At 42.8% G+C, this 26634-nt stretch overlaps 1 protein-coding gene across 1 annotated transcript; it reads right to left on the minus strand.

The window, feature by feature from the left end:
- Positions 1 to 1081: 1081 nt before the first annotated feature.
- Positions 1082 to 14784, minus strand: ENC1 (ectodermal-neural cortex 1). Its single transcript, XM_075078458.1, has 3 exons — positions 14495 to 14784; positions 7931 to 9743; positions 1082 to 4256 (listed from the first exon to the last, which is right to left on the minus strand). Exon 2 carries the CDS (start codon positions 9729 to 9731, stop codon positions 7962 to 7964), a length of 1770 nt encoding a protein of 589 aa, XP_074934559.1. The 5' UTR covers positions 9732 to 9743; positions 14495 to 14784; the 3' UTR covers positions 1082 to 4256; positions 7931 to 7961.
- Between the last annotated feature and the right edge of the window lie 11850 nt (positions 14785 to 26634).

Genomic DNA, 26634 nt, shown 5'->3' on the forward strand with positions numbered 1-26634 from the left:
TGCCGAGGCCTGGAAGTCACTTAATACTGTGGCCCTGACTCTTTCGGGCAAACAAACACCTCAAAGAAACCTGTGACTTTCAGGTGGCAGCTAGAGGAATTCTAATAGAAATAGGTTAGATTTCAGAAAACTTAATTTTTGCAGAAAGCAATACTTCTCGCTACTGTCTTTCCTTTCCCTCCCTCTGCTAAACAAGGACTACAATTCCATTTCCAGGGCCAGGAACCCAGGTGCACAGTTACACAAGTCACACTGCACAGGTTAGTGGTGGCAACCGAAGCATCAGTATCCTTGCTGCACTGTGCTGTGACCTGGACACCTCCTTTACTTCCTCCTTCAGAGCTGTATAGGCAAAGGGATGAGATGGTAGGTAGTGAAACACCCCAAGCAAGGAAGAAAAGCCTTGTTCTTTTGCTCCAAAGCAATGGATTCATGCTCAAGGAAAATCCTTTTCTAGGCAGGACAGCAGGTCAGTGCTCAGCAGACCTGAGCATATGAACCTCCAGGGTGTGCACATGAATGCTCCTGCATGATGTTATTTTAGACCTGGACAGTGGTCAGCAACACCTTAAGGACACAGAGGGGCTAAGCCAACATAGAAAATCAATAGCATTTAAAGAGGAGAGAAAAAAAAACACAACCCACCCTGTATACACATTAAAGTGTAAGTAAGCTTAAAAGATCAAAGAGTTTGGCAATATGTGCGTACTATATAGAACAACTGCAATGTTTTACACGCAGCCAGCATTTTTTGCCTTAAGAATAATTAGGAAGGATTCGAGAGGCCTAATTCCGCTTCCAAGTCATATCAGGCACCAACAAACTTGCATTTCCTGTTCTTAAATGTTTTGAGTCTCTCCAGTTTTAACTGCTGAACTTTGAGATAGAGATCATAGTAACAGCAGCAGAGCAGAACAAAGGGAAGGGAAGTGCAACTGAAGCAGAAGCTTAAACCAAAGCAGTAAACTGCATGTTGTTGATGTGCTTTTATTAAGAGGACATGAAAAGAATATTATAAGGGATTCAAAGCATTAGGGAGTGAGGAGAGAGGGGAGGAAGAGACAACACTTGAAATAAATGCTCCATGGAAAAAAAAAATCTCTAATAATTTATTGACCTTCAGTTTCACATTGTGGGAAAAAAAAAAAAGGTAAGTTTTACAAAATCTTAAGATGTGGTAACAAACAAAGAGACACAACATAGACAATTTTACTTCTTCACTTGCACAGTTTTCTTTTATACATGAACCACATCTTCAATAGCCAGGGAAGGGAACATTATTCTGCTCTAATCACTCTTATTCAGACAGGTGTCAGACCTAGAGAGAAAAGAGGCTGCACAATTATACCAGAAGAGGAAGGCTGTCCTTTGTTATATGTTTCTACAGCAACCAGCCTGCAAAATAAGAGGAACCTTCCCATCTTATGCCAGGGTTTTTGTGTGCACTCCACTGTGAACTGCATTTGCTTCAAAGTGTGGGGTGTTTTGCAGGACTGGAATGGTCAAGTAGCTAGCCAGGATTCCCACATCAATTCAAACAGCAAAAGCCTAGTGTGTTCCCTGCAGAGCCAGGGGCCCACCCTGACTTCAGCTTCCTTCAGCCTACACACAAGAATTAATCGAGGACTTGAAAGCAGACCACAACTTTGGAAACAGCTGCAGAAAATTCATTCCACTTTCGGAAGTTGCATGGCACTACAAAACAGATTTCATAAGCTAATTAGTTAGATGCAGTGCAGCTTCACGTCTGGACTCTAATTATTTTGACGGAGAAAACAGGTCTCAAACTTATGTATCCTTATTCAAGCAAGGGGGCCCCTGGGGACCCGGTTCTTCTCTTCCTTGTACCTCCTGCAGCCACTAGTGCCTGGGGAAAGGACATGCAAAGCACAGGAAGTCTGATTTTATGGCTCCCTTTGCACTCCTGGGAGTGATCCACAAGATGAAAGGCAACAGCAGTTCAAGGCTGTTTCATTCAACAGGGCAACCTGTGCAAGTACAAGGATATAGAAAGGAGATCTACCCTATCTAAGAAGTTTTCCTATTGCTTAAAAGCCATCTAACAGAAAAGAACCAATGCAGGGGAGGGGAGGAGCAGGGAAAGAGGGGAAGGTTGTGGGTTTAAACACTTTTTAAACCTATCATTTCAAGAAATCAGTTTGACCAGAGGAACTATAACTGTTCACATCTAGCTGAGCCTCATCCTTTAAAAAAATGCTAATGCCTTTGCTAATTATTCAGTATTGCCTCAGTACTCACAGAACTCCAAATACTCTATTTCTGAAATGTAAGGGTCCACTCCAAACAGCAAGTCAAATGTAAGGCAGCACAGAGAAACTTCCAGTGACCGGTGTAAACACTTTCAGATGACAAAGCTTTCACAAATACAGCTACATCACTGTCACACAAAGGCAAGCATCACCAATGTGACTATTTTTGTTTTGCATGCATGCATGCAGCAGTTTAATTATACCGCAGCACACACCAACCACGTTACTGAATGTGCCATTTAAGTTAGGCTCCAGAAACATTAGGAAAAAAACACAATACAATACACACTTCATTACAGGATCTGGCAAAGAAAGCACCTGTGAAACACAAGCTTCTGCAATCCAGAAGAAAGAGAGCAGCTTCATCTCTGTCTCAAGACCAGACTGATAAGAAACAAATTTATTTAAAGAAATAAAATTTTGGTTTCTCAGGATTGTATCTGTCGCTTCTGAGCAACCAGGTGTAAAAAGACACACCTGGCTAAGCAAAATAAAAGGCAGCAGAGTTTGAGGGCTATTTTTAAGATTAAGAGGTTTGAAATTCATTTTATATCCCCATAAGAATTTTGCTAGAGCACTTGGGTCTTTGACACCTGGCCACTCAGACGACCATCTGAAATCCAGATGGATGAGGCAATCCAGTCAGTGCAAAGTTGCTGCTCTTTTTTTTTTTTTTTAAAGTAAGACTTCATTACTAACCTATCTTGAGGTTTTTTTGTTTCTATTCTTGAATCACCATACTCCACTCACTACGGTCAATGTGGCTATATTGGAGGTACCCCTCCTCCAACCCAATAAATAAATAAATAACTTTGGACAATGACTTCATCTGGGCTTGGTATCCAGAAGCTCTTCCACAGTATTTGCGTTGCAATCGGGAAGCTGCACAAAGAGAGAGCTGCAAGGGATTTTTGGCTATTTCCAGATTAGAAATTGAAAGGCATGACCAACAAATGAAATGTAGCAAGGACACCATCTACAAGACACACCACATGCAACCTGGGGAGCTGGTGGCCTGAGAAAGTGACCTCCATGGCTTCTTCCTTTCGTACATGTGTAATTTAAGATCCTGCCTTGTAATCCTTCCATTTCTGACCAGGAAGCCACCCCTCCCTCCCATCTCCAACTGTTACCCAACAGTTTTCTTTCTTTGTGCAGCAGAGCAAGTCAGCGATCACAAAATGTGCAAAACATACAACAATTCACACAAGCCCTTGCAACATGAAGACAATTGCAGGCATTGTTTCAGCATGCAAGCACTGAACAATAAATAACTATATCTACAACAAGTAACATAACAGGAATGGGACAGTTTGAATTACTTATAAATACAAGGAGCAAAGGGAACTAGGAGCATTTGAGGGATATAATTCATTCCCCACTGTTGCAAAAAACATTTCACCAGTGGGCTGTTCCTTATCAAGCGGAGGGTCGCTCACTGCACACAGGAAAATGCAACGTGGGATCTAAGAGATGCTGTAGACACTGCCCACAGACAAGCATGCTCCGTTTAGCAGAGTTCAGCAGCAATTCCGCTGTATCTTCACTCACAGCAGCATCTTGCTGTTTCAGACCTGGCTTGCTTCCCCTGCAGCTGGCGCTGGCACTTCAAACCACCACAAAGAGAGATGACAACCATTTCAAATTTCACATACAAACAGTTGAGTCCATGGAAATTGAGTGCTGTGTGCTGCACAGCTCAGAGAGGTTCTGTCTCTTCTCCTTTGAAGGACTGATTAATAATGGCATTAATCCACAATTACTAGCACAAGGACCAGATCATAAGTTCGTCCATTCATATTTAAACCAAGCGCTGAAGCACTGAAGACAGGTTTTTTTCATCCCATTCCTTCATGTCTAGGTTGGATAATTTACAAGGTGCAGATGATTTTCTTCAAATGCAAGAGACACTGAACAATTTTTCTTCATTAAAACCGTTTCTCCAGATCTGAGATTCCAATTCTCTTCTCCAAATAAAGGAGTACACTAAAAGCATGGGGGGGGGGGGGGGAGGGAGAGAGAAAAGACTTAAAGGGGTTTGCTGAGACAATGTACCATAAGGTTTTTGTTAGATGTCAAAGAAAATCTAAAAGCTACACTCCAGATACAAGCTAATTGATGGGCCTCCCCGCCTTCACCACCTCAGTGTTCCTGTTCGATAGCCAACTACTGATAAATAAGCAAGCAAAGAACATAATTTTTTAGGGTCAGATTCTGCCTTTATTATTCTACTAGCCTTACTCTGCAAACCATCCTCCTGCTACCAGAAAGGCTGTTTATTTTTTTGGCTATAAATTCAGTCATTTGAAACCTAAATCAAACCCGCCCAATATGGTTCAACATGATGGGCTCTGCATCCTGCAAATTGCAGCATTTCTGTGTTCCCCCAAAATCTTAAAGTTTTCTGGATTTGGATTTGTTTTAAATCAACATAACTTTGTGCGACTTCTCTTCCACAAAAGCCCACATAAACACTTAGTGCAAAGAGTTTTTTCTATCCCCAGGCCAAGGCAAACCTGGTTGGAGTAAAGCAGAAGGGGAGGTAAAGGTGTCTTACTCCAATGCCTCCATTCACCATGAAGAATTCTGAATTGAATTTATTCACAACATGGAAAGGGACATATAATATCCTTACTTAAAACATATCTGCTATTCATTAAAGCAGAAGTCTGTCTCATTTCTTTTCACACAGCAATGCACGATGCATCAATAATTCCATCCTAAAGTCCTTTATAAGAATTGATTATTCAATGAGAAATTCAGCCTTGGATGCCGAGACTGTGCTTTGCTTTTTCACTATGAAGCTGCATTAAAATACTAGCTTCCGAGCCACCATCAGCTCAGTCATTTCTGACAGCACTGCTAGAATTTTAGGAGGCAGATCCTATATCATTACAATGCAAGGGAGCTCCAGTGAATCCACAGTTTATTTGAACATCTCTCTCAAGCTGTGATGTCTAAGAACAGGGAACACTGATAAGAAACACCACAGCCTACGTAACAGCCAGACCATCAAGCCTTTTTGCAGCTGTGGGCCTGAAACACACTATCTGCATTATGTCTAAAAAACGTTTTCTGCACTTAGTGTTCATTAGACTTTTCTAGACTTTCTTAGCATAGTGTGCCATTCTTCCCCCTGAAACACACTACCAACACTGAAGCCAAAACAATGTTCCCTGTCATGGGATGAACTTTAAAAAACAAATTATAAACAATTCTGAAATGGAGGGAACAAAAAAAAATCCCTAACCTACTCAGAAACCCCAAGTCTGAGGAATGGGACAAAGCAGACTGAAGTCTTCCTGAGAGCTGTCAGACTGGGGCCACACAGCGCCACGAAAACAGAGGGTAATCAGAAGTAATTTCCTTTTTGTCCCTCCCACCCGCGGACAAAGCAGCAGGAGTCAGTAGGAAAAAACCCTACTTGCTGGATGAGCGCACAGCATTGGAGAGACTTCAGTCTATGGCTGCATTCAGCCAGTTATCTTGTGTGTTAGTCAAGCCAGTTATCTTGTTCGTTAGTGAAGCTAAACTAATGGCTTTTAACAAGATACTGAAGAGCAAAGGAAAGCTTTTTGCACCGTTATATTCTGAGAACTCTTTTTCAAAATAAAACACTCCCTCTCATGTACTATAAACTTCAGAACAATTAAGTCAGTCTTGGAAGAATAAGTCAATATTTTTCTTGGCACAGAACTGAGTCTGGGCATTTAATACTACTGCTCTGATAACACTAAGAACTGCTGAAAGTCAGTAATAATAGAAATTAACTGAAGATGTCAAGACATAGTTCCCAGCTATGAAGGAAGCCACCACACAGAAATCAGGGCTTCCATCTGCTGGCTGTTGGGGGTGCGATTACTCCCAGCACCCAGGATCTGGTTAGGTCTCAAGGGTTTGCCCTGCTTTCCCAGGAGTAAGTCTGTAAAAAACAAAGTGTCTGCAAGACAGCCACCTGAGACAAGCGCAGTTGATGGCACAACACAGCCCAATTTCACACTAGATTTCCATGCTGACCTGCTGCTTTGCATGGGCCCAACCTTGTATTCTTTCAGTCAAAGCTCCCAGTCAGCTGAAAGACAACTACAAGATGAATCCTCAGTGTACCACAGAGAAAGGAATTTCACCACTACCCTACATTTCTAGGTATATACTTCTACCTATTCTCCTTCAAAGACATTTGGGTTTTATGTTTACTGCAAGAGTCAGCCAAATGTCTCCAGCTGCAAAAGACACCAGAAAAAAAAATATCATCTGTCCCTAACAGAAGAACTTATGTAAGTCTTTATACACATGCTGTTGTTCCTCTTTTCTGGAGAACCTCCATCAGTCTGGACTTCTGGGTAACTCAGATGCAAAGGCAGAGTTTGTTTACTTACTGCAACTGTACGTATTTGCCTTGTTCCGTCTAACCTGCCTTCATGGTTACACTATACACTGTTCAAATCCAAAAAGAAACTACCACTCATAGGGCATGGATTATTTAGGATTAAGCATGCCACTCTCTTTGGTTGGTTGGCTAGTGGTAACTGTGATTCTGTACTAAGGTCTCGAGTGGGGGAAAAGAGCAACACAACACTAAGGGGTGTCTGCCAGACTTGTTGCAAAATACACAGATTAATAGTTCTGGAAAATGCCCGTGATTTATTTTAAATGATGTAACTCTAGAAAAGACAAAAATAAGGAAAAACTAGCAGTTGTTGACCTAACAGTAAGTTAGCATGGAAAAACAGTTCTGAAAAATAGTTCGTGTAGGTACTCAGATTTTGTAGGGTTTTTTTCCCTCCTCCTAAAAATCATAAATTCACAACAACCAAAACAAGCAAGGCCAAATTCAGACTTGCTTATGAGAAGATACAACGCTGAAGTTGCACCTGGTAAGAGCTTGGCCCATTATATGTAATTAAATTGTTTTGGAACAGTGTGTGCTATAGACTGGTAATTATTTCAGCCAGCAATATTAATTACATGTCTTCCCGACAGTGTAACTAGTCCAACATATGTGACCATAACTATTTTGAAAAATATGTATTTTGAAGTATGTCAGTGGAGCAAAAGTAACCTTAGTCCATGCAGGTGCAACCATGCTGTCTAGGCAAGATGGAAAATTAGGCCTGAAGTGCCTGTAAAACACCTTTCATAAGTCAACAAGTTTCCCCAAAGGCTGTCTGCATGGAGAAAGCATGCTGTCTGCCTGGAAATTCAAGTGAATTCACTATCAGGCTTCAGATCAGAATTTACAGTATCTTTTCTGGGCACTGTTACTGGACATACGGAGTGACCTGGCCTCTGATGTCAGGAGACCAGCACTGAACCCTTGTTTAGCATGTGTTTAGCGTCTAAATGCAGAGCAGGATTAAATATCAAAATTATCTGCACTTCCACACAAGTAAAGGACTGAGCAAAAATAACATTTTCAACATCAAAACCATGCAGGAAAAAGGCCCTATACAGAGAAGTGGCTCCAAGATATGTGGCAAACTACTTCCAGAATCTGGCTTTGTCGCAGACGTGATACGTGGCTGACAACAGCCCATGAATGTGTGTCTTAGTTGCTCCAGCTGCAAAGTTGGATTGAATATACTCACCCTCCTCAGAGCTGCTGCTAAAAAGCTTTGTGAAAATCACTATTACAGTGGAATTAAGGTGCTATTTCTTACCTGATAATTTGTAATTGCAACATACACACAATTATGAGGGGAGGTGCTTCCATGTGCTGACAAATGCCGTGGGAATTAGCGAATAGGGCACAGTTGTTATGCTGTTCCATACATCTAATGTGGGATCGTAGCAGTCCAACGTTTTGCACCTCTGAATGCCAAAGTAGCCTCCAACCACATACAATTTGTTTCCAGATGCCACAGCGTGGCAGCTCATTCGCTTAGCTGTCACATCTCCCACCTTAGTCCACTGGTATGTCTCACTGTTGAATTTATAAGCAGAGCATGCAGAGAATTCAGTATCTCCGCCCATAATAAAAATCTGGTTACCCAGAACAGCTGCAGCTGTGTAGCGCCAGGGCTGGGGGCAGGTGGCTGGTACTGTCCATCTGTTTTCACACTGATCGTAGCACTGAACTTTGGGCAGCTTGTCATGGCTAACACTGGTACCTCCAAAAGCAAACAGCTTAAGCTTTGCGCTGACTACAGCTGCATTGCTTACTCCCTCTCGCAGTGGGGCAACCATGGTCCATTTGTTGGTCACAGGGTCATATTGTTCTACTTGCTTTAAGGATACTGATGGGGAAGCTGGAAGGCAACCAGTTGCTGCGGTATGTCCTCCTACTACATACAAACAGTGCTTAAGTTCAGCAGAGCCATGCCCAAACCTAGCTACCAGCATGGGAGCAGCCTTCGACCACTCCTCGTGAAGGGTGTCATACACCCACACATCTTTAGAGACTCCGTTTTCTGACCCTCGTCCCCCAGTGATATACACTTTGCAGCCTATGGCACAAGCGCTGAACTCTTTCCGTGGACTTGGTATGTCAGCCTTTGGAATGATCTCCTTTGCCTTTTGGTCCACCAGGTACAGCTTGTCACACATAAAGGTTTGGCCACCCAACAGAAAAAGCGAATGGCCAGTTTTACGGGGTCTGGCACACAAACTAGTGACCACTCCATCATTCTGTAAGATCTTTAACTTGCATCTTATTGATTCTTCTACTATCTCTTTGCTTTTCCTTTGCTTGGTGATAAGTTCTTCCATGGCCACATTCTCCATAAGGTATATGGCTGGCAAGAGGGCCAGTCTCACCGTCTGCAATAGCTCAGGCAGATAACAGTGACGCTTACTCAGATCATAGTTGACCCAGTTGATAGCTGACTCATATACCAGCCTTTCATCTTCAGTTTCTAATTCTTCACTGGAAAGCAGCTGCACTACCATATCTTTCGGCAGCTGGAGGAAGTCTTCACTTTTACTGATACTCTGGAAGTTGCCCAGGCACATCCTCCAAGAGAGTTCATACAGCTTGGTGCACTGGTGAGCGTCTGACAGCAGCAGCATGCCGAGACAGTTGGTGGGATGAAGGTTTTTCTCCAGAAATTCTGCACAAGCATCCCGAATGTCCTGAAACTCCAGCATGTCACCGGCCTCCAGCAGCGACTCTGCATTCTCCTCATTGATAATAACCCTGGAGGAATATGCATAGTCCAGAAGAAGCTCCAAGACTTCTGGGTGAATCGAATTATGAAAGTTGACTTCACTGTCCTGGCTCTCCTTCAGTCCTCCACTGAACATTGCTTCAAAATAGCGGCTACAAGCAGCTAGAACAGCTCTGTGGCAGGGGAATGACCTGTTCCCAGCATGGAGAAGCACATCTGTGAAGAGACGCTGCTGACGCAGAAGGTTCAGGTGAGTAAGGACACTATCAGCGTAGGATGACTTGTGGAACAAGTATATGTTTATGGAGCCAGTACTGGCCCTAGATTTGCGATTTTCATGCATGCTGACTGACATTTTCTTTCACACCTATAAACAAAAAAGAATAAAATAGTAAGATCAATGCGACAGTTAAATTCATGATTCGTTTTACATACTAAAAAGTGTATCTATTATTCACTATAAGATGCAGAAAAAGTCTTAATTTATAGCTGAGTGGACAGAGAATTGCATCTACCTTTGGCATGTGTTTATTTTTTTGTAATATGAGTTTCATAAATGACATACTCTATTTGTTGCCCAAGAGCAGGTTTATCTTGGGAAACCTGATCTCCAACTTTCATAGCAATACAGTAAGCAACGAAGAGGAGAAAGAAAAGGAACTGGGACTGATTTTCTCACCCTTCCCCAACCTAGACCAGCTGATTCATTACATATGTACACATGCACATGCTTGAAACATTCTCCTATACTGAATCATAGCAGGAAGAGCTACCAGGAATGTCAAAAGCCACACAGGGAACAAAAACCTACTAATCCCATTAGGAAGCTTCCCTTTGGTATAATGATTCCATATGCATCAGCAGAGAATGAAAAAAGGGAACTTTAAAATAAAAACCTAGCAACAATCATAAATTTACACTTGCGAAACCTCTGCAAAAATATGACAACTGAATTTGAGAGATTTTATCTTGAACTCTGCCAGCAGCCGCCCGTTCTAGTGATACAGCATACACACAGCCAGAGTCAGCAGAAAAATGTGTTTTGACTATCAACTGAAGTCACCGAGGCATCGCCTCTGAAGGTGCCTCAAGAGTCAGGTACTCAGAGCAGAAGCCATTGGTTCACTCTGAGGTTTGGAGGAGGCATAAAACACAAGACATATCCTATCCTACCCTATTCCTAACAAACACAGTGCTGTTAGGTCCCTGTTTGGAGGTGAATGTTACTGTCATCTGCCATGATATGTAGGTCTACGTATGATTACAGCAGCATGTTTCCAGATTTAATTAAGAGTCAAGGCAAAACAGTATGGAGTATAGGGAAAGGGACGAAAATTGGCAGCCATGGAAAGCTAATGGCCAAAAAGCCACAGTGTAAGTAATAGGAGATGAAGCATATAGAGCCCAGTGCAAGCTGTGGCTGTGACTGCTATGGTAATAATCTCACTTCTCTCTCCCCAAACTGCAGAGGAGTTTCTTGGAGAAAGAACAGAAGCAAACTTCCCCAATTACTATGATATTCGCATGCCCAGAGTCCCTTTTACTGTACCTTCAAATAAGGAACAGGGCAAAAGCCTACCTGGGAAGCACCCAATGCTCAAAGTCAGAGCATGACCTGGGGCCACCTGTGCAGGTTTTTAATGTGGATATACTTCCCTCTCGCACAGACTCAAATATTTTCATATTAGTGAGCATGTTTAAGCAGTACAGAAGTGTACAACTCTATTCCCACATTTCATGCTTCAAGATGACACAAGACCTTTATGAGCCTCAAAAAAAAGAAGCATTTTAAAATAAATACATGTATTTTTCTAGATTCATATGACCAGAATATTTATGACAAAATACAAACCAAATATGATTAATTTGGGAAGCAGACTCCATTGCAGAACAACTGATTTGTGTATATGGAATATACAACACCTGCAGATGACCTGCAGCATAGCCAGTACCATCAGCCTCACTAGCTGTGCTAACACATAGAATAATTGATTCGTCGCATCAAACGGCAAGTTTGTGATGCTCCTTTCCCTTCAGTCACAGCAAAAAATCCCTCAAACCAACATCAATTAAGGAACAAAGAGACACCTTACTGCAAAAGAACTATAGCCTGATTCCTTGATTCTGGAACATGATGTCCTGATGAAACTTAACTGGGATGAAAAAGAACAAGCAACACAGCTCAGGATACAGTGGCTCAATTCAATATCCTCCAAAACAGAGAGGAAATCTTCCCATCAGAGCCACAGGCAGAGTATCTGTCTCACTCTACCATGCAAAAGTTTAGAAAGTTATTTTACCAATGCTTCCTAGACCAACCTATTAAATGCACTAAGCACAGAACGACTTAAGGAGGCTGGTACATCTCCACAATCCTTTTACAAGAAAAATTATATTACCTTTAATGCAATTGTGTTGTCTGGCAAATAAAGACTCAGACAGCATTCAAGAATCCTAAGACTAATCTCAGACTGAAATTACCCACTTTATCTATAGCCAAAAAGACTATACTGACCACATACAGGTTGAAACCCGCTGGAATTGAAGGATTATGGAAAGGGTCATGGATTGAAATACTGGTACATAAACAGTTTGGAGACACAGATGAGAAGGTGAGCCCTTTACTGGCAAAGCACCCCCTGCAAAATTTTAAGACTTTTCTAGGCACTTTACCATTTAACATGCTATTTATGATGCAGCGCAAAGTATTCACTGTATTTCTACAGACTGGCTTTCCTTATACTGAGGACCTACTCCTGCAAGGTTTCCTTGCCAGGGAGCAGGACAGGAGCTAAACACTCACTCATCAGAGACAAGAGCCACTAGATTATGAAGATGCTTACTGCCCCCCTGCTCTCCATCCCAATTAAGTGAGTGTGTAGACACCACAGCATAAGCATGTCAGGATCTCTATGGAAACACAGTTCCTCTCTTTTCCCCCCACATATAGGGGGAATTCAGAGTACACTGAAAATTTTCTTTTATCATGCACAGAGTTCAGAAATAGGGCAGGTGAAGTTCATGTCAGAGGCTGCAAACACACACATTCAGATCCTTCAGCAGGATGTGTACTTCTGCAAGTGCCACTTGCTCAGTATCATTCAGAATGAGACCATATCCAGAACAAAATAGAGGCAAACATTAAAAACCCACCCTGCAATTAAGGCATACATTGGAAACTAGTGAGCTACAGACCATATGCAGAGGAGAGGAGCAGGATCACTGTGTGTTACCCAAGCCCACCCACAGCCATAGTAATGAACACTGCCATAATAATTAAAAAAAAAATAAATTAAAAGAGCTACTCTCAAACAGCTACTGAATAAGGAACCCAGCATTTCACCCCACTAAAACAGAAGACTTGGTCTTTCAGTGAGCAATGCCATTTCTTACAAAGCGCTTACAGATTTCACGTATGCTGGTGTTTTAACTGTTCCAGTAACATTGCCTTTATCACCACAATGTCATCTATTGAGAGAATTCAAAGTATGCCAATTCACATTTAAGATAAACTAATATATTTCCCCAAGCAGAACAAAGATACACATCTATACATATCGTTTTCTGCCACTGTGGCTGCTGCTGTGAGTTCACACATGGACTAGTCAAACACCCTTACAAGCATTTATCATAATTTACTAACACTCAGTGTTTCTGTAAACATGTCCTTTTGCAGTTTCTGACAACTACCTCAGTCCAGAATCTTACAAGAACAGTTAGATGTATTAAATGACATCTCTGATTTCTCTGTTTGGTGCTGGAAATTATGCAAGCCTCAAATACTTCAGCAGCGGTAATTTACAGTCACTGAGCAAATGTTCATCTTGAATAATATGAGTCAACTCCCTTCAGGCACTTTTTCTTTAGAAATAATAGTATTTGTATGTAAAAGACAAAAAGTGGTCAGTAAATTACAGATATAGATTTTATCTAGGAAGAGAGGTTGAACCAAGACTTTGATTTATAATTACACTTCAACAGGCTACTTGTCACAGCATCCCAGCAGTAAACACTACTTTAAGACTAAACAAGGCTCCTTGCCCTACTTCATACCGGCTCTGCAGCATGCAGGTCTCAGCCTAAATCAAATGAAAAACTAAGTATTTTCAAATTAGTGCCACATCCCTGATGTAGGCTCATTTTAATACGACTCTGTAATTACATGGTGGTAGTTGCGTTTTTGTTTAGAATCAGTGGAACAGCTGAAGGAGAGGAAATCTGCTAAACACCCCACCGATTTAACTAACACCGCTTTCAATTGCTAAATCTGCAGCGATGCTATCAGTTTTGCAGAGCCAAATCCCAAGCCTACCTAAAGTCCTCTAGCACAAACTCAAGTGGCTTCCTAGGACCTGCAGCGAGATGGAAAGCAGAACACGCTGCTCCAGCGAAGAATGCACTACTGCTCACCACACGCAGACAAAGAAACCGAACTCTGAATTCCCCTCGGTTCACTCCACCATAACGCCAAAACGACTCCGCCTCTGAAAATAAACTTGGCTAAATTTCTTCCCAACCTGATAAAGAAGCAGCATGAGAAGGTAAGACGCATTTGGTTTCCTTTACAGACCAATAACCACGTGCAAAAGTTTCTGTACCGGCGCCGGGCGCGCAGGGTCGCAGCCGGCTGCGGGAGCAGCGAGGCGCTCGCCCACTCCCTTGCCCTGACTCACGCCCGCTGAGGGATGCTCCGGCCCTCCCGGGGCCCCGAGGAGGACGCCGAAGCCCACCGGGGAGACTAGCAGCCTCCCAAACAGCAGCCAGCACCTTCCGAGGACTGCCGCATATCGGAGACACCTAAGAGCCACCGCGGATGTGTAACCCACCGGCCGCCCGGCGCCGGGCTGCCTGTAGAAGGATCGGCGGCCCTCGGCGCTCCGGGCACAGCGGCGGGGTCCGGGCTTCGGCCGTGGCGGGGATCGGCGGGGCTGCCCGCCTCCAGTCGGAGCGGCCCCGCCGCGCTGCCGGCACCGCGGACCCCGCAGCGCCCGGCCCGAGCAAGCGGCAGCTCTGCCCCGCCGTCCGGGCCCCGGCCGCCCCGCCGCGGACCGGCGCTGCCCCCCTCCCTCCCGGCGGAGCGCGGCCGACGCTGCAACAGGTCGGCGGGCACCGACTTACAGCGGCGGCTGCCGGGCGAGCGCGGATGTCCGTGTGCCTCGGCGGGCGGCGCAGCGCCGCGCATGGGACGGCAGCGCGGCTCTGCTCGGCGCGGCTCGGCTAGGCGCGGCTCAGCGGTCCCGCGGAGAGGCGGCCGGGCAGGCTGCAGCGCCGGGAGCCGCGGAGGGACGGAGGTGGTGCCGCTGGCGGGAGGCGGGCCGCGGGAGGAGGGCGGTAAGAGGGACGGAAGGAGGGAAAAGGGGGCGGCGGCGGCGCCTGCTCCTGCTGCTGGCACTGCCGGCCGCAGCTCTGCCCCAGCAGCGCCGCGGAGAAGGGGTATATGGGCTGCGGGGCGGGGGGAGCGTTTATGCAAAGCGGGTGAGTGACAGGCGGGGGAGGGACGGGAGGAGGCGGGCAGGGCTGTCGCAGGGGTTGTCGTCCCGGCCGGCGGCGGGGAAGGTGCGGAGGTGCCCCCGCGCCGCCCCGCCCCGCCCCGCCCCGCCCCGCCGGGGGCTGCGCGACGGGACGGACGGCCCTGCCTACTCTGCCCGCTCCCCGCGGAACGGCCGCCCCGAAACCCAAATAACGGCGCGGGTCGGGGGCAAGCCGGGGAAGGGAGCCGGTGGGGAGCCCCTCCGCAGCGCGCCGCGGAGCGGCCGGGAGGGCCGGAGAGAGGCCGGGGCCACGGGCGCGGCGGGGGCCGAGCTCCGCGCCCGGGCGCCGGCCCTCCCCGCGGCATCGGGGCGCCGCCGGCAGCGCCGACGACGGGCGGTGCAACGCGCTTTTCTGGCGCTCTCGTGAGGCCGCCGCGGAGCTACCGCTTCGTAGCCGCGCACGGGAGCGCTGCAGCGGCACTGCGCTGAGCCTGGCTTTAATTATTAGCCAGTTAACTAACTATGAGAAAAATGCGCTTCTGCAAAAGGACGATTTCAAAAATAAACGTCTTCTAGACATAACGGCAATGTTTACATAATGGTGTTATGCAGCTCTCTGCAAGAAAAATACAGGATAGCATACTAAACGCTTTGCATTTACCATTTAGCAAAACGATTTACCATTTGCTAGTACCATTTAAAGCAATGGTATTAAAGAGGCTTCAAGAAAGATAAGAACAATTATTTTACTCTCCCCAGCAGGTAACTCCTAGCTGCATATAATAATTAGGAGAGTTCGTTCATTCTTCACAATGAAATGTCACCCAATTTCTTCTGTTAAAAAAAAGCCCTGGAAGCACTTCACTAATGTCCGGAGGGTTACTTGTGTTCCTGTTGCTGGACTCCAGAGTTCACAGATAAGCACACAGCCAGTGCACAGCAGGACACCTCTGAAATTCCGGACAGCCTGGGGGCATATACGAGCCTGGAGAGCGTGGCTGAACAGGGACCAGATGAAGGAGTAATTTGTTTTATAGATTATTTCTTTTTACGATATTGTTTGATTATGACATGAAGTATTGCAGATTGCAAGGTCTGAAAGTGCTGCACATCTGTATGTAATAAAGTGTATTTCAAAGCTGTTTAGGTGTGAGAAGCTGTTGGAAATTGTAAACGACCTTACGCAAGGGGTATTCATGGACACCATGGGCCTAATCCAGTGCTCACTTGAGTCATGTAGCTCTAGAGGATTTTGGATTAGGCTGTGAATGTACGACCTTTGTTGCACATTACATTGTTCATGCTACAAGTCTGGGTTCTTCCTTTCATCATAACATGACCCATAAAATACCTTGATCCTGTTTTCTCCCATTTTCCCACAACAAAACCTGCAGAGATTCCATCCAAATCCTGTTCCCTTAGACCTAATTCCATTATGGTGAATATTCCATAGTCTGGTGTCGGAAAATCAGATTATATCATCCTACACAACTAAAACATTACTTCATACAGTGTCAGGATAAACTTCAAACAGGCAGAATTATCACCAGATATGGTGATAATGGTGAACAGAAATGGTAGAATAGTAATGTCACCTAATCTATTGCTCAGCAACATCTGAACTGTAAAACTGATTTGGAGCATGGCTATGAGGACTGGTCAGTGAAAAATGAAGTCTATAGGGAGGACAACATACAAAGCTTACATGGCTGCCTGCAGCACACAGATGCAGACGATACTCTCAATGAACAGAATAAGGCAACAATCCTGAAAGAGAGTGACCAGATGAAGTAGTGATCTTCCTTGTCCTCCATAAAACGAGGAACATGTTGAATTTAATCAGTGCAGAATGATTGGATGAAGCTATACATCATCTGTTGGGAAACAACTACACGGCCAGACAGCCCCTTCTGCATATGTGTAACTCAGCACATATGTGCTGTGTAAAGCAGTGCTACTGGTGGGAGAAGAAAAAGTAACTCCATAGTCCTCTGCCTGTGATTCTACAACATGGCTTGCAAACCTCAACAGCAGTTCTCTTGAACGTGCTCACAGGAGCTCCTATTTATGCTCAGGTGACAAAGAGCATCCAAAGTGCCGCTGCTCCTTTCTGCAGAGGAGTTAAAACTAGGCAGCTGTGGCTGAATACAGCTTAAAACACATTAAGAAGTAGGATGCTTGCATGGCTAGCATGGAAAAAATGCTCAAGAAATTAACCCGGTCCAAAAGCAAATCTTTAGCCTGGTCTACGTTGGTCTAAGAACTAAGGTCACATCTAAACACTGTTCCGGTTGAGCCAGTTTTGTAGGTGGGCCAATCTGTTTTTTGACACTGCTGAAAACAAAGCTGGCCTAGCCTATCCCAGGACATAGTTTAACATGCCCACTGAACTAGTTTAAACATGTTTCCCCTAGTATTTGTGTGCCAGGATAGATAGGATCTTTGAAGTGTTGCTAAATACTATGATTTTATCACAAATCACAAGATAATTGGCCCTTTTCTCAAAGCCCCAGCTTCCAGAGTCATGTGAAATTGATAATCTCTTAGTGTTGGTTTTGTTGTTTCTTTTAATAAGAAGTCTGAAAAAAATGACTATGTGAAATGGAAGTGTGGCCTTCAGAAACAGAAAGCATGTAAAACCCCAGATTTTTTCAGTTTTCATCTCTGGAATTGTTAGAGCCACATTTGACTGAAACAATTGGGGTAGCAAAAACTTCTTTGTTCAACTCAAATGCAGCTTGCTATGCAGAGAAGCACTGCTGTTTTGACTAAATGAGTTTCACCTCGCACTTTATTTAAATTGGTTTGGCTTCTGTGTTGAGACAAGTTCTTGGATCCTTGAATGTATAGCAAACTTTATAATATGGCTTTGTTGACGCTTAAAACGCTTTGCAGGGATACCTATGTAGCTGAAACATCTTCCAGACTACTCTAGCAACACCAGCAAGGGTTCAAATGCTGGCAGAGCTGTACAAGCAATATAATCCATTTACCAGTGCAGGTTATTTCATTGAGGAGATGGAAATACTTTTTTTGTTTTGTTTTGTTAGTATCAGCTGCATCTACAGTAGCAGGGTTTGCCAGTACAGCTATCTTGGCAGCCCTTTTAAATGCAAACAAGCAGTATGTGCCCGCAGCACAGGCTGAGATCTCATTTTTAATGCTATTAAACAGCTGTGTCTTGTGCTTTTGCCTTGTTAGACTCTTTTTAACCACATTATTTTGTTCAACTGCTAAATAAACAGCATGGGGTTAAATGTATTAGTGTAATTTATCTTCATTCCTTCCTAATTTACACTTGGAGTGAATTAATTAGAATGATCTAATTAACACTGTACAATAGCAGTACCAGTGCCAGAGATCTCCCAGGGGGATGGGGCTAGGAACACCCCTCCGTGACCCACACCTGCTTTTCTTATCATTTGCCTTTGATGGACTTCTCCAGCGTGGCCTGCAAACACAAACAGAGGTTTAGGTTGATGCAGCCCAATGTGGTATAATGCTTGTTTAGTGCCAGAGACATATTTGATGTGTTTGGTGGGAGGTCAACATTCAACAATTCTTAGTCACAATTACGCCAGCTTGCCCAGTAGTTCTGAGGGGAGAAATCCCTCTTTGACCTGTTCTCCTTTTCTCACCTTTATGTATGTTTATTTTTCAAAAGGATTATATTCAGTCAGGCTGGCACATTAGATGTCATTCCTGCATGGCATGGCAACTCAGACCAAAAGAAGATACCTGCTGCTGTCTAAAAACTGGCAGCGGTAAGGGACAAATGTTGGTGTCTGTGGCATGTTCCTCTCCAAAACTTCTGTATCACATCAGCATGACAAATGGTTGTAAGGTGTAAGTCCCTTGTCACTTGTAAAGTATATGAACACTGGCCTATTTGAAATCAGTGAGTTATGCCATCATCTTATCTGTGAGAGGTGGGAAGAGTCAGGCCTGGGTTTCTATGTAAGGCTGAATGTGTTCTGTACAAAAGATTTTAAGAAGAGTCAGTTTGGCTGTAATATAACGTTATAGATGTGGGTAATGTCTGAAGTGAGAATGGTTTTCACCAAGGTTTCTTAATCCTTAAGGGAAACCCTTGGAAAAGCCCGAGTACTGCGTCCAGTCCAGAATTCACAATTCTGCATTATTCCAGCAGTATGTGCTTAGACAGAAAAGTCGTATTGAGAAAAAAATATCATCTCAGACTATAAGGAGAAGCCACCCGCTTCTCTTTTGTACATAATGCCTCTGTCCATCTTATCATTTTCCAGTTTGTCTTGCTCTCTGATTACTTCCCAAAAAGTCTCTGCTACCTGAGTTGTATTTTTTGCCTATTCCATATTGCCTGTTCTTCCTCTTAGCCAGAAAAGAAATTCCTGGTCAGTGAAGACACCAGTGATGATGACCCACTTTCGACCAGGTTTGATTAGCAAGGGGTCCCAATTACTACCGGTATGCAAGCCACTTCCCACAGATATGCGGACCAGCACAGGACTGGGAGTACTGCTGCCGAGTGGTTGGTATCACCTCTGCCGCCACTCATGGTGACGTTCAGCAAAAGTCTTAGCATCTCATTCATCTTTCATCTGTTCAGGAGATTTCAGTTCCCTCTGTGTATCTTTGCTGGCTGTTCCCATCTCTGAACAGTGACGCCACAGAGGGACACTTCCTTGCATCTCACCAGGAGCTGTCTCCAAACAGTGCGGACTTCAGGCCTCAGAGCAACTTCCCTCAGTTCTCTATTGCTAAGTAGCAGTGGCCCCCAGTGGTGACAGCTAAGCTGGCTTCTGATTTTAAGTTTTCCCACTCCATAATTAAAAGCCTCCATGCTGTAACAGCACCTTGGCCTAAGGACTTGTGGGTTCCCCACATCTTCCAGTTCTGCAGGGACCATGGGCCAGTTCCTCCTGACCCCTTCAAGCCCCTACAGACCTAAGCTTGGAACCAACCAAACCTGATGAACCTTTGAGAACAGGGCTGTACCTTACATTATTCATAAATGTTTAGTCTTTAAGAAGGTACCAGGTAATTTAAACATTGGACAGTGTGTCATCTAGGGAGACCCCTAAATGATGGTGATTTTTTGTTTGTCTTCATCTTTGATGTTAGTACTGAAAGCAGGAAGACAAGAATGCGTTCATGCAAACGAATAGCTTTGGCTTTGTGAGGACAGGAATACACATCTAAATAGCTATTCTTACATTAAAGACTAGCACTACACATCTAAATACAAGGTATTTAAGGACTTTTAATACTTAAGGACTATTTAAGGACTTTCATTCAATATATTTAAGGACAAGGATTTTCGACATGAAGTGGGAATACACATACTTATTTGGTGGTGCAACTTTGAGTCACTCAAGTCTGAAAATGCAGACATGTATGCCTCAAAAATAATTTACATTTTAGCTGGGGAGTTGTTACACTGTTCCCCTCACCTAGATGCTATTTTGCCCTCCAGTCAGAAGGGAACTACTCTTCACTTCTTCAGGCCTGCTGAAGAGACAAGTCATATGCCAAAAGATGCCAGAAAAATAGAAGGCAATGCATAGCAGCTGAAATGCCCTGACTGCATCACATACTTAGGAAGGAGCTTTGTATTTCTTCAGGTGGATACGAGCAAATGAAAGAAAAACTTTTTTTGCCCCTTCTGCTTTTCAGTGCCCAGGGGATATTGAGCTCATCTGTCCTTATAGATATATAGGTAGATCAGGACCTTTGGTGTAAGTTCAGGTTGCTCACCTGCCAAAAGTCTACGTCTCAATGCTACTATCATCCACTGTACCAAATTCAAGTGACAGCAAACAGACAGACTCTTGTAGTCAGGCTTTCCATCATCATCGACGTATGTCTTAAGAGGACTAGTTCCAAACTACAGGCCATGAGGTCATGCGAAGTGGTCCACAGAACCAAAGTAAACTGTAAAGTTTATGTTGTTTCCAATTCAAAGTTTGATGATAAGAATGCATGAGAAATTTGGAAGCTTAACATGGTTTGTTGGGGACCACTGCTTTAAAAAGACAGAGAGTACAGAATTTCCTGGGTTTTATGGGTTTAGGACAGATCCAGACAAGTATTTTCAAGCAAGCTTGTTTGTGTAAGTATGGCTTTATTAATTTTCCTGCTGAACAATTCACCACAAACATCTGGAACAGCATTATTAGTAGTTTTGATGCCACATTAATTGGATGTTCTTAAATAGCATTTTTACAGATACTTAAGAACACTTAAGAAAGGAACACTTTTGAAGGCTCTTGGCAGAACATGAGAAGGTTAAAGTAGAGTCTCAGTTACCTAGTCTTATTCTGTGAAGCTTGATGATTGCGAGGACTAAGTAATCTGATTCCAGATATTTTAACAGAATGAAATGTGTCCTATGGAGTTGGTATTTCTGTGGTTTAGATCTAACTTTTGAACATGTTGCCTACAGCAGGGGTGGTTTCCCAGCCGCTCTTCTATGCACAAGTAACCTCAGTATCCTCGTCAGCCTGTGTCTGTTTAATGAGAAGGACTTAAAAGGACACACTTGCTTGTTTTAAAATATTTGTTTATATACTCTATCGAAACCTTTATTTGAGACTTTATTGTTCTTGTGTACAAAGGAAGTCAGTGAATTGGATCCTGCCACAGAGCCAGTGTATTATACAAAGGTTTAAATCCTTCATGGTGTTGGTTTGAAATTTTTTAAATCTTTTTTATAAGCCTTTGTAGAAGATGAGTTCACTGTTGGTGCAGTGCTGGTGCATTTAGAACTGCAGAAGAATCTTTTTTAAGAAGAAAAAACAGTTTATGAGTGAAGGAATGTCACATCATAATAGGCAAAAACCTTGCAAGTTTCACGTTCAACAGTGAGAGGAAACCAGCTTTCTTAGGTGAACTTTATCCCAAAAAGGCCTGTTACCTCTCTGCTCAATATGTTAATTTGGACGATTTAGTTAAGGCCAGGTTAAGTAGAAGGGCTTAAACTTGGAAGAATGTGTAGTACAGGCAAAGCTTCAAAACTTTCTTAATACAGTCAATGTGGCATTTACTCTGGTTATTGATCTGCATCTTCAAAGCTCTGCTTTATTTTAGGCTAGTGGAGTTCAGTTAGAGATCTGATTGCTGCTGAAAGTAGTAAAAATGAAACTGGTGATGCTTTATTTGAGCTCAACATTTTCTGGCCATTTTCCCAACCTCTAGGACATGTCTGAACATGTTTTTACTTTCCTACCTGAAGAAGGAGCCACTTGGCATGTCAACCTATGTATACTTTGGCTTAAAGAAAAGACAGTAGTTTGGAGATACAAAAGACAGCTTCTGTCTTTTGTAACAGGTCATGTGTTAAGATGTAAAAGAGGTAATACATTAAATTAGAAAGAATTTGAAGTGCATAGTTGGAAGATAGCTAACGGATCGCTTGGGCTTTCTTAAATAAATGTATTTAAGGTTTTAGTTAAGAGGCCATTTCCTTTTCAGAATTTACTTTCATCTGTATGTAAACTTAGAATTTTGCTCAAATAGAATAACAAAGCCTTGTGACTCACCATATCCAAATAATTGATTGGAAGAAACACAGTGTTTTCCTTACAGGGGTAATGAGCATTCAGCTGTGGAAGTAATCATATCCTGTGCTGGCTAACAGATCAGAAGATTCCCACTAGTACATTCTATAGACATCTTTGAAATTCATTGCTTATTGCGATAAACTGAACATAACACAAGTGTTCTGGATAGAAAAATACGTGCAAGCTTTGTCATATCACAATAAATAGATGAAGGCAGGGGCTTGCAGCCTTAAGACAGTGGTCCTTGCATAGCAGTTGTCAAGCGCACATAAATGGATTTTCACAGAATCACAGAATCACAGGTTGGAAGGGACCTCTGGGATCATCTAGTCCAACCTTTCTAGGAAGAGCAGAGTCTAAACACATGCCCCAGCACCCTGTCCAGACAACTCTTGAAGGTGTCCAACGTGGCCGAGTTAACCATTTCCCTGGGGAGATTATTCCAATAGTTGACTGTCCTCAGTGTGAAAAATTTCCCTCTTGTGTCCAATCGGAATCTCCGCAAGAGCAATTTTGTAGTTCAAAAGTAATAGTTCATCAGAATATCTAAGCAGATATCTCTGAGTGCTCAGTAGCTTGTGTGAAATGGCCAGTACACTTAGGGTGCACATGCACGTGTGCACACACGCCCAGCCTATGGTATGCACAAGCCCAGCCAGAAATTGCGTTTCTACATGTGTAGTCTAATTTTCTCAGCTAGAAACAAAAAAAAAAGAAATTTATGGGTGACCAATTATATGAAAATTCATCGGATTTGGAAGTCTGGCTTAAAAAATTTCTCAAGCAAATTTTACATGTTCATGGTTCATATGAAGATTGAAACTACCTAAAAACCTCAGCAAGTGTTAATAAAATTGCCAGATTTTCACGCAAATGAAAGCTGCGTGCATATACATACAGAATCCTAAAATTTGCCTACAGGATGGCCTGAGCTCCTATGACTAAGACACTTTGGAAAGACCTTCTATTCTCTTCTGGTCAAGTACATTTCAAGAAGCTTTCCTTCTGCTGGGGGTCTTTGAGATTCCAGTATGTTAAATGGGGGAGAAACCTTTGAGGTATAAAATACCTGACATGAGTCAAGAGTGGTTTCTTTGTCAGGTGCCATTGATTTTCCCAGATCACAGTCAGATTGAAAGAAAAAAAAAAGATCTACATAAACCCAAGAAACAACACTGAATTCTCCTTTACAATTGACAGAGCATATTCCATACAGTTTTTATAAAATAAATAAATAAAATTATTTTATGTTGCTTCTCTGAGCAGGTCTAGTGAAGATGTATTTCTGCAAGAGAGCTGTGTTGTCTTAGAGCAAGAGTTTTACATTTTCTAGAGTTCCTACATCATATTTCCTACCAAATAACATTAATGTGTGAACTTCTAAAATATGTATTAAGTAATGTGATGTGGTTTAGCTTTTTAATGCTAATGCATCTTGATAAACAGGCTACAAAATGAAAATACATTTAAAACACAGGGCTCCCAGCCCATCCGAATATAAAGCATAAAATTTTGTCTGTGATCTTCAGAGGAAATTTAAACAAGGACTAATCTTAACACTCCTTAATTTGTCAAATTTTTCCTTTTAGTATAAATATTCTGATTATTTCAGCATACCCCAATATACTCCTGTATGAGAAATAAGCTCAAAAAATATCCAGTCCATTGTTTTAAGGGACCAAAAGAAAAAAGATCCTTTAATAATTTATTACTATGACAAGGTCTGTAAGAAAAGGAAATCTCTTCAAACCTTCATTCTTCTTCTAGTGTTATACTTACAGCACCACAACTACTACCATGGAACTACCATCATGTTCAACTGTTTACTTGCTAGGTACCATGCTTTAGACACCTCTTTTTAAACTGACAGTTGTCAAGTCTGAGCTGAGTTCTGCAGCCATCTCTCCCCACTGTCTCTCACAGTAAGGTGGCAGATGTCTGCCCCAAGTCAGCACCTCTGCAGGCAGGGTGGGTCACCTATACCCTCCCTGTCTCTGGCTGGGAGACAAGCACATGGCACTCGGCAAGGCAAGAAAACTGCCCAAAGTTTGTTAGAAATGATGTTAAACTCACTCTTCAGGCAATCTCTTATCAAGAACAAACATCAGACATCTGAAAAGGGATTGGGTGAATCCTGGCCTTGTTGAAGATGGTAGACAGATGATCGGAGACATGGTTTTGCCTCACTAACTATTACAGACCTAGGCAATTACATTTAGTGAAACAGACATGCGTTCATATTACCTAGGCTCACAAATGTAAAACTAACTCCACCCTTCCCTCTTTAAATGCATCCCTCCTCCTTCTTTTATTATTACTTATGGTACAATTACTTATTCTTTATCAATAAACACGTTCTTAAGGAACTCATGGCAATGGTAGCTTTTCCTTTGTTGTTTTCTGCATATAGTTATTTCTCTCACACATTCCCGTCTGGCTCCGTCTTGGCATAGTGCATTCAGGCTGTGTCCTAACTGTTAACAACACACATTTCTCTTCGTTGCCCTCCTAGTTTAGCAGTATCTGTCCACAAAGGTAAAAGGAGCTCCAGAGAGGGCAGCCAGCCAATTGCACAGCCAAAATATACTCAGTCACACCCTGGTAATGGACTGATTTTGGAAGGATTGCACAGGTTCCACCCCGATAGGTTTTGGTACCACACCCCCTATCTGATCCACTTATTTCAGTAAATCCCACAGCCATGAAAAGATAGGTCTGCCCTGTTAATGCCTGCAGGTATAGATGTCCACTCTACCCTGATCTGAACCAACAGATTAACTCAAAAGTTTCTAAAGCACATTTTCTCAACATTATTGATTTAAAACTAAAACCCAGCTCCTGTGAAGTCAATGGGAGTTTTGCCAGTGAACATAACACCTCTGCTATTTTATTCCTTGGCTTCCTAAGCAGGAACTGCCAATCATGCTCTATTACACAGTAATTTTACTAGGCATCCAATTGTGCTTTCAGTGAAGTAGAGACAAGTTACCCTTTGCCAGCAACAGAATCAGGCACCTTCAGCAAACCACCAAATTCTCTACATGTTTCTTTTGTTGGAAGACACAACTCTAAATTACTTCAAACCATTCTGACTTCATTCTGGCTTCTGAACTGATAAACTAGAACATTATACCATCACATATATGTAGTATCAAACTCCTATCTGCAAGTGTATTTTCTGACTTTTTTCTCCTCTTTCAGGACCCAGGTATTTTCCCATTTCCTTCTGAATAGTAAAGCCTGTAGAATAGACGTTGGTATATTCTATATTGTATCATCCTGCACAACTAATATGAAGTGTCAAGAAAACACAAGATAATAAAAAAATCCAAATCTCATTTTTCATCAGAAAATCAACTTCAGCTTTAGAAAAATCTGTAGTTATTACTTCAGACTCTTTGCCTAAAGGTACGTATTTGACTGAGGTATCCTTTTGTCTGATTATTTTTTTAAAAAATAAATCTCCATATGACCAAACATATGGCTAATTATATTAGGCAATCTTCTTAAAATATTGGCACCTTGGCAGAGCAACTCCTGGCAGAACTGAAAGCAGTAGACAGATATGGCTTTAAACTGTCTTCCTTTCTTTGTTTCCCTTTCTCCAGTTGCAGCTACTGCCAAAGCAAAAAGCCACCTCCAAGCTACTTTTCACAGTGTTTACATTCAATATCCTTCAAGGAGCGAAAGCAGACAAATGGCAGTACATGTGTGCTACTTCAGGAACATGAAATGTGAGTAGCACAAGCCTCCCTCTGTCCAGGGGTTTGCTTTAAAGCCATTTTGCACTATCAGCATCAGTAGAGGTAGTTCTAAGCACAGGGTGCCATTTGCACATTCCCCTTATCCACAGAATGACTTGAACGAAGCTGGCTTTCTAAGTACTCCTCAGCTGAGCAAACATAGTGTTGAAAATTATAATAATAAAAGGCATTATAGATTAGTATAGTCTATTTCTGATACTGTTTATTCATAGCAGTACTATGAAGAACATTTACTCAAAGTATCACAGGTAATATGAATAATTAAGGACCACTAGAAGCAGGAGTTAAATAACATGATCTGACCACTTCTTCTGACAAATTAAACTGCAAATACAATACACAAGCCTCAGAGCTCACTGAACAAAAGAGATTACTTACAGACTGCCAAAAAAGAAAGGAACATCTGTTACTGGGGTCTATACAAAGAAAATATTACTGTTTAACTGCAATCAAAACCATTCTGCAGCTCTTAAAATCCACAG

This window comes from Phalacrocorax aristotelis, chromosome Z (genome assembly GCF_949628215.1).
Source record: "Phalacrocorax aristotelis chromosome Z, bGulAri2.1, whole genome shotgun sequence".
Classification (NCBI taxonomy): Eukaryota; Metazoa; Chordata; class Aves; order Suliformes; family Phalacrocoracidae; genus Phalacrocorax; species Phalacrocorax aristotelis.